Genomic DNA, 14,596 nt, shown 5'->3' on the forward strand with positions numbered 1-14,596 from the left:
AGAAAACTTAATGTTTTGATTTCTGTGCTGGAACGTTTAACTTCCCACCATCGCGCAAGCGCAGTCTGTCTCTATGTACGTTACACGGGGTTTCCTCCTTCAACCACGCTATCGAAGGGACTGGATTCATCTCTGAGGTAAGTTTTATTTTGCTTTATGAATGAAAATAAGCTACATTGATTGCAGACATATGTTGGTAAAATATAGTATTATGTTAAAAGATATTTTCTGTGGAGACGATAAGTGTCTATTGTTAGAGATTATCCGCGTAGCACATGGTTAATTTACTTAACTATTGACACCTAGACTAACGTTAAAGTGAGGAAACATGCTTGAATGAGAAAAGACAAGAACGTGCACGAAGTTTAAAATGTTAAGCGCAGTAAGTCGTTAAAAAAGACTCAAATCTGGTGCTTGCGCTGATTGAGACAGAAGAGAGCTGTTTATCTCAGACAGAATGTGAGTGCGAATTCAGTTATCTTTCACGGCTTATTGCTAATTAATAGTGAAATAACGTTACACACAATTATTTTAAAAAAACCCACTGTGTGTGTAGTATTCATGTAAATACAGTCGGCTATGTCTTAAGTGAACAAACAATGTTGTAAAATCCAGATGTTTCAGTATTAAATCTGTGCAATAGCTCTTAAAGTGACAGTAGTCTATTCGATTTAAATTCAATTTCAAGTTTATTTGTTATATAGGCCTATATACAAATGTCAGTGACAATTTGTACATGCTTAGGTTGAGGCTCAGGCATTCTACAGTAGTGCAATATAATTCAATATAATACAATTTAGAGGGGAAAAAATATAGGCCTATATATGCAAAACAAATGTTATGTTAAAAATACGCATGTTTGCTTTGTATATTAAATAATGTTTAAAGTGAAAATATGTTATCTGCCGCTGTCAGTGTCCTTCCTGTTAATCAATGAAAGACAAAATCGCTCACTGCTCTTTAATAACTTTTGTATTTTTAAGGAAAAAATGAATTTTTTTTTTTTCACATTTGATTATTCCATTTCTGTAGTATTTTTACTATATGTAAATTAACCTACTGTAACTGTTTTTTTTAGTTTAATATGAATCTTTGTTATGTTGTATTTGTCCCTTTTAGACTAAAGAACATCAGTACAGCAACAAGAACCTCTGATGTGCTAAAACAGTGGCCTTTGTTTTTGAAAGATCAGGTGAGTTTATCATTTTTAGTTAGTAGAACTGAATTAACGTGTAGGCCTACACTTAATTCTTACTGTTTTAACAATGTTTTTTTTTTTTTTTTTTCAGGGTCTGTGCTGAGTATTACAGGTTTACACAAACTAATCAGAAGAGCACCTTTTTCTCTTAGTTAGATGAATACACATCTAATTGTACAAAACAAGTGGTGGAGCGTATACGATGAGATGAAGATCCTCCTAGACCAACTTAATCATCAGGTAATTATTTTGCATGTGGTCATATCTCTCTGGTTAAAGGCTGAATTTTGCCATCTCCTTTTCAAGGTAATTCCCATGCTTCTCTTTGGATATAACATGCATAGCTTGTTCCATATTTGTTTTCTGTCTTTCAGACACAGAAACTACAATGTGCTTGGTCAAAGAAAGGCTACAACTCTCAGAGCTCTACCTTTGTTTATGAGGGAAAAGTCAGGAAACATCCTGAAGACTTGCCTGGTAAGAAGATGTGTGTCACCAGCATATACACTCACACTTGATATAATTTCACCTGTTCACCAGATCCCCATGACGTTGTGCCACGTGTAACTATATTAAAGGAATAGTTCACCCAAAAATGAAAATTAGCCCATGATTTACTCACCCTGAAGTCATTAGGTGTATATGGCATTCTTCTTTCAGACAAATACATTTGGAGTTATATTAAAACGATTCCTGGCTCTTCCAAGCTTTATAAGGGCAGTGATATAGTGGCAGACTTGAGGGTGAGTAAATCATGGGCTAATTTTCATTTTTGGGTAAACTATCCCTTTAATACTGCATGGCATCTAACAGCACAGGTGCAGGAAATTGGGAGATGTATTCTGTTTATCAGTTTTAGTTCTATGGCTGAATTTGAACAAGCTTAAAAACATGACCACCTTTACTTTTCAAGTGAAGGTACATGAGCACATGTTTAGGGTCACTCTGTGGTGTAACGTAATTCAAAATAAAAAAAAGTTATGTCAATTTATTTTCTACTGCAGGACACAGAGCCAGAAGACATTCACAAGGGGAGAAGATGAGGATCTTAACTATCGTTGAAGATGATGTTGCAACTGTTCCACTCCAACCCAATTATAAGGTGCCTCTCTGTAGTACTATAAGAGCAGATTGGGCTAGATAATGTGCAAGAACTTTGCCACAGCTGTTACTCTCATCTTTGGCTTGATTTATACCCTCAATGTGAACTGTCCTAAACAATTAAAATACATAAAATACACTTTTGACTAAATTAAAAATTGTTTATTGGTCTTGACTTAAAGTGCTCAGCAAGAGTCCGGTCCTTCAAAAAATTATTGTTCAAGTAGCTGCAATCCATATGGATAATTGTAAGATTGAGCATTTATTTGTTCCAGTTTGTACTCTTATTTAGTGCATAGTCTTTTAATGGCTTCATTTCTTCTCTAGAACATAAAGATATAAATGTAAGCCATGTTTTATATAAATGTAACACATATGATTTAATCCATGTCTTCTGAATACAATCGGATATCAAGATTTAAAAAGAATTGTTAGTTTATTGTTTCTCCCAAAACTGTATTACTTCAGAAAATACAAATTACAGCTGCATGTCTTTGTGTCTTGCACAGAAGAAAATAAGTCCTATGAGTTTGAGACAGAAAAAAGTAAATAATTATGATTTTGGGGTAATATATTCCTTTGAATAAAAAAAGAAAATTCTTGTCATGATGACAGCTAATTGAAATGACATTTTTATTTGCCTTCAACATGCTTCTGAATAAATGTTTTGTTAACATTGACTCACTGTTTTCAGTTTTTGACTTGGGCAAAGTTATTGTAGTTTCCAGTCTTAACATATTATTACTTAGTACCAATTTCCTTTAGGATTTTTTTGTTCACTCAACTTCAGACATTCAGACAATTTTTTTTTAATTGGCTCAACTTAAAAAGGTTTGTTAAAAAATAGTTGCACCTCTCCAGAAAACTAACAATCTTAAGTTAACCCAATAAAAAAAAAATTGTAAGACTTACAACTTAATTTCAGTCAGTCTAACTGTTATTTACAAAAGTTGAGTAAACAAGAAAAAGCTGAAGGAAATTAGTACTAAGATTTTTTTTGTTGTACTGGCTTAAAAATTTTTACAGTGCACCTGTTCGTCATCATCATCATCAGCATCACCTGTCTTGTGTTCATCTGTCTGTGTATTTTAGTTCCTTCTGTGCACTCATCACTTGTCGGTCAATGTTTGTTTGTTTATGTTAGGTTCTATCTATATTCTGAGCACACGCTCCCTGTTCTTTGTATTTGTGATTATTGAGAATTAAAACCTTGGATTCTGCATCTTCGTGTTCGCCTCCTACTTCATCCACCCAGAAGCCTGACAGATTGACCGACCTAAAAGAGGAGTCAGCATGGGAATCATTATCACCCCGGTTTACCCAGCTCACTCATTACTCACCACTTTTCAAGATGGACTTTCTGTTGAGAATTACATCACCGTTTTCCTGGAACTCTCTGCTGGGGTAAGCTGGTCAGATGAGGTCCTAAAATCTGTCTTTTGGTTGGGATTAGACGATCATCTGCACCAGCAAGCCCCAGCAGCAGCTTTTCCAGGAACCTTCGCCAGTTATCTTGATCATGTGTTGTGGTTGAGTGGGTCAGCCCTCACCGTTGGTGAGGCTGAAGATGACATCACCACTCAACCACACACACCAGCCATCTTCACCACGCCACCCATCATCATCCGGAATTCAGTCACCAGCACTAGCGATCCGGCACTTCATGCCAGTCCAGCCGAGCCTGCACTTCACGCCAGTCCAGCCGAGTCCGCACTTCACGCCAAATCTGCTGAGACCAAAGCAGTATGCGTCGTGCCCGCTGCCCCAGTGACTGTGAGCGTCATGCCCGCCGTGCCTGTGACAGCGAGCGTCATGCCTGCCGGCACAAAGTCTTCACCGCTGGTCCCGTCCAGCACAAAGCCCTCTTCGCTGGATCTGCCCAGCACAAAGCCCTCATCGCTGGATCTGCCCAGCACACAGCCCTCATCGCTGGATCTGCCCAGCACACAGCCCTCATCGCTGGATCTGCCCAGCACCGAGCCCTCATCGCTGGATCTGCCCAGCACCGAGCCCTCATCGCTGGATCTGCCCAGCACCGAGCCCTCATCGCTGGATCTGCCAAGCACCGAGCCCTCATCGCTGGATCTGCCCAGCACAGAGCCCTCAACGCTGCCCAGCACAGAGCCCTCAACGCTGCCCAGCAAGGAGCCCTCAACGCTGCCCAGCACAGAGCCCTCAACGTTGCCCAGCACAGAGCCCTCTTCGCCACTGGTCCCATCCAGCTCAGAGCCCTCTTCGCCGCTGGTCCAGTCCAGCTCAGAGCCCTCTTCGCCACTGGTCCCATCCAGCTCAGAGCCCTCTTCGCCGCTGGTCCAGTCCAGCTCAGAGCCCTCTTCGCCGCTGGTCCCATCCAGCTCAGAGCCCTCTTCGCCGCCGGTCCATTCCAGCTCAGAGCCCTCTTCGCCACTGGTTCCATTCAGCTCAGAGCCCTCTTCGCCGCTGGTCCAGTCCAGCTTAGAGCCCTCTTCGCCGCTGGTCCTGTCCAATCCAGAGCCGCCTTCATCACTGGTCCTGTCCTGCCCAGAGCCGCTTTCGCCCCCTGCCTCTTCCAGTCCAGTGTTAAAACCTGATATTTCCCCAAAGGAATTTTTTGGGGGGGGCTATCAGTCGTCCCCGCCATGGCCACCCGAAGGGTCCGCACCGCCTTGGCCACCCGAAGGGTCCGCACTGCCTTGGCCACCCGAAGGGTCCGCACCGCCATGGTCCCCTGATCAGCCTGCTTCACCTTGGTCCCCTGCTCAGCCTGCACCACCAAGGTCCCCTGCTCAGCCTGCACCACCAAGGTCCCCTGTTCTGTCTGCACCGTCCTGATCACCTCCTCTGTCTGTCCTGCCACCATCCTGGAGTCCGTACTTCTGAACCGGTTCCACCTTCCCGTCACGGACTCCAGGATGCCCACCCCCCCTCCCGTATGCTGCCTTTGGCGCGGGACACGCCTTACGGGAGGGGGGAGTAATGTCACATTCACCATCTGTCATCGTCTGTCTTCGTCTTCACTACAGTTCCCAGAATCCTCCTTGTTTCCACACCTGAACTCACTCCCTTCATTACCCACCTGTTCGTCATCATCAGCATCACCTGTCTTGTGTTCATCTGTCTGTGTATTTTAGTTCCTTCTGTGCACTCATCACTTGTCGTCAATGTTTGTTTGTTTATGTTAGGTTCTATCTATATTCTGAGCACACGCTCCCTGTTCTTTGTATTTGTGATTATTGAGAATTAAAACCTTGGATTCTGCATCTTCGTGTTCGCCTCCTACTTCATCCACCCAGAAGCCTGACAGTAACTGGGTCTTTAAATCTCCTTTGTAAATGCTTTACAAGGCATAAATAGTCCTCACTTTAGATGAGCTCTCAAAAATAGTTAACTGACCACTACTAAATGCTTTATAACCATCAGAATTAACCATGAATTACAGTATAAATACATGTTAATAAAGTATTTATTAACACACTAAGTAACTATTATTGTATGTCTGAATAATAGGATGTATGAATGTACATTTAAATAGTTTATTAATCATTTACTTACACTTTATATTTGATCTTATGAACCACTGACAACTCTTAAATAACTGGTTTGTATCATTTACAATTGATAAATTGATCATTAATAAAGTATGAAAATACAATTATTAAACACATTATAGATATGCTTATAAATCTTGAATAAAGCATTTATAGTTGTATTTATAAACTGCTAATTAATGTCTATTAATGCTTTATAAATGATGAATTAACTGTTTACTAATGATTAATAGTGTGCAGTTATTATAAAGTGTTACCCTTGAAACTTTATTTAACTGACAAATGTACAAAGAAAATGTTTCCAATGTTTTCACTGACCAACTTAATTGTACTTTTTAAATATAAACAAATTTAGATTTTGCTGACTGCAACACACTACAAAAAGGCATGTTCACCACTGTGTCACATCACCTTTCCTTTTAATTATTTGGGAATTGAGGATACTACCTGATGTAGTTTTATAAGTGACATTTTTACCCAATCTCGCTTGTTACAAGACAGCTGCTCAACAGTCCGTGATCATCGTTGTCTAATTTTTCTTTTGATTATGGGCCATACATTTTCAATAAGAGGCAGATCTGGATTGGAGGCAGGCAGTCAGGCACATCCACTCTGTGGTGTAGAGTGTCTCGAAACCACTTTGTTGTAGCACGTGCAGAATGAGTCCTGGCATGTTCTTGCTTCCAAGAAAAGATACCATCCTGATGACAGTTTATGTCTCTGTAAAATCCAAATATATGCTTCCATGTCAGTGGTATCTCTACACATATGCAAGTTACCCATGCCGTTTGCACTGATGCACCCCCATGCCATGACAGATGTTTGCTTTTGGACACGTTGCAGATGAAAGTCTGGATGGTCCCTTTCATCTTTGGGACTGAGAACGCAATGTATGTTTTTTCCAAAAACAAGCTCATCTGACATGGACTCATCTGACCACAGCACACATTTCCACTGTGTTTTAGACCATCTGAGATGAGCTCGAGCCCAGAGATGCAGCAGCATCTGCATTGAACAGATGTATAGCTTTCTCCTTGCGTAACAGAGATTTGAGCTGCATTTCTTAACTGTTAGACTGTGTTAAGTGAAAACGGTTTTCCAAAGTACATCAGAGCACATGTGGCTATATTTAACACAGTAGCATGATGGTTTCTCATATAATGCCATAAGGATAACTTAACTTGGATAATCTATAATCTTTTCATTTATTTTGTCTCTGTCGCAACTTTGTTTGTAGTGTGTTGCAGCCATCAAAATCAAATACAATTATGTTTTATGCTGGTCAGTGAAAACATTGAAAAACTCTTCTTTACAAAAATGTCTAAACTTTTCTGGAAATGGGGTGTAATTGACCGTTCGCAAAGACCCGCCCCCCTTAGTTACTGTCGCTATGTCCGACAAGCTACGCCGTTCTCATGCCACACCATGTTCTCATGCAGTGAAAAATACATCGCGGAGTAGAGAGGAGACTGACAACACGCTGACAGACAGGACAGAGCAGGTTACTTTTCGGTTACGTTTGATATTAAACATATTAAACAAAGTCTCACCTTTCAAATTTGGTCATTTTTAAAAAGAAATTTTAACAATAAATACCGTTTTGTTGCTCTTTAATGTGCCGTGACAGATCGCTGTAGAGCATCAGTTAAAGCTGCTCGTGAACCGATCATCTCTTCCTTCTAGTTAATTTATAGCCTCAAATAAACATGAACAAACACAAAAAGGAATGTTGTTTTAACCACAGAAAGGCGTCAGTACACTCCGTTTTTCAAGTTCAAATCCTCCTATGTTAATCTACTAACTCTCCTGACTGCTTTGTCGGACAAAATGGCGGATGGCGAAGTATGATTGGTCAGATCACCTGTCAATCAAGCTCCCTGCGAAGGGTCAATTGTAACGGTCACCAGCTGGAGTGCCCTTGAGAGCCACCAGAGGGCACTCCACACCAGACTATTATCACTCCCTCACAAACTACATTACCCATAACTCACTGCCCGGACTCATCATCACTGATTGCATTCGCCTGTGTCTCATGTTAGTCTCAGCTTTTTTATACCATGTTCACTCATTCACTCACTGCAAAGTTTTGTATGTTGTTGCACTGCATTTCCGAGCGTTTCCCCTGGTTTCATGTCTCTTGGTTTTTGGATTTTTTTGCCTGTTCCATGGATTTTGCCTCTGACCCCTGCCTGTTTTGTTTGTTTGTTTGTTTGTTTTTTGTGTTTTGACCTATTGCCTGTATATTGGATTACGTGTCTGGATTGCCCCTTAATTAAAGCTGCATTTGGATCTCAACCTTTGTGTCTCGGAGCAGTTCGTAACAGTAATGCAGTGGTTCTCAACTGGTTTGGCCATGGGACTAGAGGTCTGCATTCCCGCGGCTGTCCCGCGGCACCCGCGGGACCCGACCAGATATTTTGCGCCGCGGGATTAAATTTCCGACAAAAAAACGGTAGCGGTCGGTAACTCTGGTGTAATTTGAACGGGAGCGGTCGGTCATTCAATATCACGTTCCCAACGCCGACGTTCTTTCAGAACAGCACATCTTCGCTTTACCTAATCTTAATCTTCGACCACCCGGTATAGGCTACAGTCTGCCCTACATATTGTTCGGTTAAGGCCTACATATTTTGCTTAATGACATGTCATATTTTCTTTCTTTCTCTGACACTTTTCCTGTGTTGACAGCAAAATGTTACGAATTTTGATAATACGAATAAAAATAATAGCCTACACTTCTTTTTTTTTTCGCTGCGACATTTTTTCCCCTACTGTCTGCAGCAAAATATTAAATTTTGTATATTGACAAGGCGAATGAAATAATAATAAAAAAATGTTTGTGCAGACTACATTTTTATTTTCTCTGTGAAAATGTACATGTGAAATTCTGGGAGATCTATATTAAGAGGGATGGTCGGGTCGGGAAGAAAATTATTCTAAGCAGACAGCGGGTGAACAAATAGTGTATATATAGCGGGAACGGGTGGGTGCGGGATATAACCCCAGCGGGAGCGGGACTTAAAAAACAGTCCCGTGCAGACCTCTACATGGGACCCATATGGTCATTAATATCTATATATTAAAATAAATTTGATTTAAAAAAAACAAGCAAATTAATTTCACAAAAACGGCTAGCACACACACAAGTACAGTCTCACTTTACTTAACATACACGTAAATTGTAAGAATATGACTAATACTGATGAATAAATGGTTAAACAGCCACTTTACTACCCCAAGAGGCCACTGGAGAGGATTTATGAATGGCGGTAAAGCGGATGCTGGTAGGTCACATAATAATGACAACATGGGGAATGTAGTACAGTACCTCAGGATTACAATCAAACTTTTTTAACCCTTTCATGCATGAATTATGATAACCTCAGTCAGGATTTTTTTCCTATGTGTTTTTATTGCTCTTAGGGCATGAAAAACAAGAATTGATTTTTATTTTATTTTTTTACACATTTTTCAAAGAGATCTTCAGATGTCCACTTGAGTGGACAGCATGCGGTTATCAACGTGGGCATGGATAAATATGAATGCTTTATGCAAATGTATGTTTATTATTGAAACCATAGTCAACACAGAGCATGAAGACAAGACATGTTTCAAAGGTCATAGATGTTTTTCAAAGAACTTATTCATGTCTATTAGACACATGTAGAAAGAACAAAGAAATACCAGGTTCCCATTACTTCTCTTTCTTTGCACTGAGCAATTTACTAACACAAACATGTTTAGATTTTTGCATGACAGGGCAGCTCTTCTGAAAATGCAAAATGTACTACATTTAGCATTTATTATTACATTGTAGTTTGTCTCTCTCTGTGCCCATTTTGATGAAGCTAAATTCTCAATAAAACTGTTTTCATTGGTATATTTTACTCTTTCTGTTGTCAAACAACGGAATGAATTTGAAATGGTGACTGAAACGCAACCCATTAAGACATAACCAGCTCTCCCTTTCCAAGATGTTAAGTTAATCTGCACAAAAATTCTGATAATCGAGCCATCGTCTGGTGAAATCAAATACACATAAGATAAAGACAATATCTGTGCTCTGATTTCGGCTATACTTGTAAAATTAGAGAAGCAACATAATATCTGTGTTTAACTGAATTAAAGCGCTGCTCCTCCACGCGAGACGCAGAGAGAGAGAGAGCGAGCGAGAGAGAGAGAGCGAGAGGTGCGCGTGCGTGCTGAGAGCAGTACCGGCGGTACCGGTAGATTCTCAGAAACTAAATAAGGTTTGGGCGCTTTGTTGAAGGGAAAAAAATGGCTAAAGGGGTCTGCAATGTCGCTAAGTTGGCAACACTGTGTATCTCCATTTCTCCAACTAGGGGTTGGGCCACAGGTCAAACAGAAAATACGCGCTGCGTTAATCGCCTGTTAAAAAAATTAGTGCCGTTAATACGCTAACTTTGACAGCCCTAGTTATTATACTTTTATTACAGTGTAATAATACATTGTGTAATTATACCTTTATTACAATGTAATTGTGAAATTATACCTTTATTACAATGTAATAATAAATGTGTATTTATACATTTATTACAGTATAATAATACATTGTGTTATTATACCTTTATTACAGTGTAATAATACATTGTGTTATTATACCTTTATTACAGTGTAATAATACATTGTGTTATTATACATTTATTACAATGTAATAATACATTGTGAAATTATACGTTTATTACAGTGTAATAATGCATTGTGCTATTATACCTTTATGACAATGTAATAATACATTGTGTAATTATACCTTTATTGTAATAATTGTGCTATTATACCTTTATCACAGTGCCATAATACATTGTGAAATTATACCTTTATAACAGTGTAATAATACATTGTGTTATTATACCTTTATTACAGTATAATAATACATTGTGTTGATATACATTTATTACAGTATAATAATACATTGTGTTATTATACCTTTATTACAGTATAATAATACATTGTGTTATTATACATCTATTAACCAAAGGAGGGAGAGCATTTTCACATTTGGCTCCGAAACTCTGGAATAGTCTTCCTGATACTGTTCGTTGCTCGGACTCGCTCTCCCAGTTTAAAACTAGATTAAAGACGCATCTTTTCAGCCAGGCATTCATATAATATTGTTAATCTTACAGTTCAAACTACAATCCGGCCTCTAGTTCATAAATGCCAGAGGAGAACTGGCCCCGACTGAGCCTGGGTTCTCCCAAGGTTGTTTTTTTTCTCCATTAGGTCACCTGATGGAGTTTTTTTCGGTTCCTTGCCACTGTTGCCTTTGGCTTGCTCAGTTGGGGATATTTTGGGGATATTTAATTTTATTCTATCAATCAATAAATTCCACTAGAAACAAACCTTGTTGTATTATTTTATTTTAATTTAATACTGTAAAGCTGCTTTGATACAATCTGTATTGTGAAAAGTATATACTTGATTTGATTTGATTTGATATTACAGTATAATAATACATCGTGTAATTATACTTTTATTACAATGTAATAATAAATGTGTATTTATACATTAATTACAGTATAATAATACATTGAGTTATTATACCTTTATTACAGTATAATACATTGTGTAATTATAGCTTTATTACAATGTAATAATAAATGTGTATTTATACATTTATTACAGTATAATAATACATTGAGTTAGTATACCTTTATTACAGTATAATACATTGTGTTTTATACCTTTATTACAATATAATAATACATGTGTTATTATTTATTACAGTATAATAATACATTGTGTCATTATACCTTTATTACAATGTAATAATAAATGTGTATTTATACATTTATTACAGTATAATACAATACATTACTAAAAAGAGACTAAAATACAATTTTCATTGACTAAAACTAGACTAAAATGTCATCAGTTTTCGTCGACTAAAACTTGACTAGACTAAAAAGAGTATGAACGTGACTAAAACTAATAAAAACTAAAAGGACAGCTTGACACAAAGACTATACTAAAACTAAAATTAAAACAGGCCAAAAACAACATTAGTCCGTACTATGTTATGATTGTACTCTACAATTAAATACAATCGTTGCTAAGTCTGCAGTCTGAATTCACTTTACCTCAGAGCGTCCGTTAACTGAATGAATTGAGAATATCACCTGAAAATCCGATAACATCAGCAATTTTCATTCAAGCAGCTGATTTCTGTAAATGAATGTAAAACTAAATGTATATTGCAGCACAGGGTGAAGTCTCAACACTAAATTAAAGGCCTGTCTCATATAGACGCCTGTCTCAAATACAAGCCGGTGCAGTTCGGCGATTTGGGAAAATAAAAGCCCGGGCTATTATTTGAAGTTTTACGGTATTACAGTATAATAATACATTGTGTTATTATACATTTATTACAGTATAATAATACATTGAGTTATTATACCTTTATTACAGTATAATAATACATTGTGCTATTATACCTTTATGACAATGTAATAATACATTGTGCTATTATACCTTTATTACAGTGTAATAATACATTGTGTTATTATACCTTTATTACAATGTAATAATACATTGTGTTATTATACCTTTATTACAATGTAATAATACATTGTGTAATTATTCCTTTATTACAGTGTAATAATACATTGTGTAATTATACCTCTATTACAATGTAATAATAAATGTGTATTTATACATTTATTACAGTATAATAATACATTATGTAATTATACCGTTATTACAATGTAATAATACATTGTGTTATTATACCTTCATTACAGTGTAATAATACATTGTGGTTTTATACCTTTATTACAGTGTAATAATACATTGTGTTATTATACCTTTATAACAGTGCAATAATACATTGTGTTATTATACCTTTATTACAGTGTAATAATACATTGTGTTATTATACCTTTATTACAATGTAATAATACATTGTGTTATTATACCTTTATTACAGTATAATAATACATTGTGTTTTTATACCTTTATTACAGTGTAATAATACATTGTGAAATTATACCTTTATAACAGTGCAATAATACATTGTGTTATTATACCTTTATTACAGTGTAATAATACATTGTGTTATTATACCTTTATTACAATGTAATAATACATTGTGTTATTATACCTTTATTACAGTATAATAATACATTGTGTTGATATACATTTATTACAGTATAATAATACACTGTGTAATTATACCTTTATTACAATGTAATAATACATTGTGTAATTATACCTCTATTACAATGTAATAATAAATGTGTATTTATACATTTATTACAGTATAATCATACATTGTGTTATTATACATTTATTACAGTATAATAATACATTGAGTTATTATACCTTTATTACAGTATAATAATACATTGTGTTTTTATACCTTTATTACAGTGTAATAATTGTGCTATTATACCTTTATGACAATGTAATACATTGTGAAATTATACCTTCATTACAATGTAATAATAAATGTGTAATTATACCTTTATTACAATGTAATACATTGCGTTATTATACATTTATTACAGTATAATAATACATTGTGTTATTATACATTTATTACAGTATAATAATACATTGTGTATTTATACATTTATTACAGTATAATAATACATTGTTTTTATACCTTTATTACAGTGTAATAATTGTGCTATTATACCTTTATAACAGTGCAATAATAATTTGTGAAATTATACCTTTATAACAGTGCAATAATAAATTGTGTAATTATACCTTTATTACAGTGTAATAATACATTGTGTTATTATACCTTTATTACAATGTAATAATACATTCTGTTATTATACCTTTATTACAATGTAATAATACATTGTGTTATTATACCTTTATTACAGTATAATAATACATAGTGTTGATATACATTTATTACAGTATAATAATACATTGTGTTATTATACATTTATTACAGTGTAATAATACATTGTGTTATTATACCTTTTTACAATGTAATAATGCATTGTGTTATTATAACTTTATTACAGTATAATAATACATTGTGTTATTATACATTTATTACAGTATAATAATACATTGAGTTATTATACCTTTATTACAGTGTAATAATACATTGTGTAATTATACCTTTATTACAATGTAATAATAAATGTGTATTTATACATTTATTACAGTATAATACATTGTGTTTTTATATACCTTTATTTCAATGTAATAATACATTGTGTTATTATACATTTATTACAGTATAATAATACATTGTGTTATTATACCTTTTTTACAGTGTAATAATACATTGTGTTTTTATACCTTTATTGCAATGTAATAATACATGTGTGTTTATACATTTATTACAGTATAATAATACATTGTGTTATAATACATTTATTACGGTATAATAATACATTGAGTTATTATACCTTTATTACAGTATAATAATACATTGTGTTTTTATACCTTTATTACAATGTAATAATACATTGTGTTATTATACCTTTATTACAGTGTAATAATACATTGTGTTATTATACCTTTTTTACAGTGTAATAATACATTGTGTTTTTATACCTTTATTACAATGTAATAATACATTGTGTTATTATACCTTTTTTACAGTGTAATAATGCATTGTGCTATTATACCTTTATTACAGTATAATAATACATTGTGTTATAATACATTTATTACGGTATAATAATACATTGAGTTATTATACATTTATTACAGTATAATAATACATTGTGTTATTATACATTTATTACAGTATAATAATACATTGTGTAATTATACCTTTATT

The 14,596-nt window shown here is 35.4% G+C and overlaps 1 protein-coding gene across 2 annotated transcripts; it reads left to right on the forward strand.

The window, feature by feature from the left end:
• On the forward strand, positions 1 to 2,979 carry LOC311090914 (uncharacterized protein). 2 transcript variants are annotated; one of them, XM_084126549.1, is made up of 6 exons: positions 1 to 137; positions 1,120 to 1,192; positions 1,290 to 1,438; positions 1,573 to 1,675; positions 1,859 to 1,941; positions 2,203 to 2,979. In XM_084126549.1, exons 3-6 carry the CDS (start codon positions 1,355 to 1,357, stop codon positions 2,239 to 2,241), a joined length of 309 nt encoding a protein of 102 aa, XP_083982675.1. In that variant the 5' UTR covers positions 1 to 137; positions 1,120 to 1,192; positions 1,290 to 1,354; the 3' UTR covers positions 2,242 to 2,979. The 2 variants fall into 2 exon arrangements, 1 of the variants encoding a protein (XP_083982675.1); XR_014607971.1 differs by lacking the exon at positions 1,859 to 1,941.
• The last annotated feature ends 11,617 nt before the right edge of the window (positions 2,980 to 14,596 follow it).

This window comes from Abramis brama, assembly GCF_963993115.1.
Source record: "Abramis brama genome assembly, chromosome: 10".
Classification (NCBI taxonomy): Eukaryota; Metazoa; Chordata; class Actinopteri; order Cypriniformes; family Leuciscidae; genus Abramis; species Abramis brama.

Bases quoted from the DNA above. Each gene is read 5' to 3' on its own strand.
- LOC311090914 (XM_084126549.1), top strand. From the start codon at position 1,355: ATGAATACACATCTAATTGTACAAAACAAGTGGTGGAGCGTATACGAT. The intron at 1,676-1,858 runs GTAAGAAGATGT...TTCTTCTTTCAG, and splicing joins ACATCCTGAAGACTTGCCTG to ACAAATACATTTGGAGTTAT. The intron at 1,942-2,202 runs GTGAGTAAATCA...TTTCTACTGCAG, and splicing joins ATATAGTGGCAGACTTGAGG to GACACAGAGCCAGAAGACAT.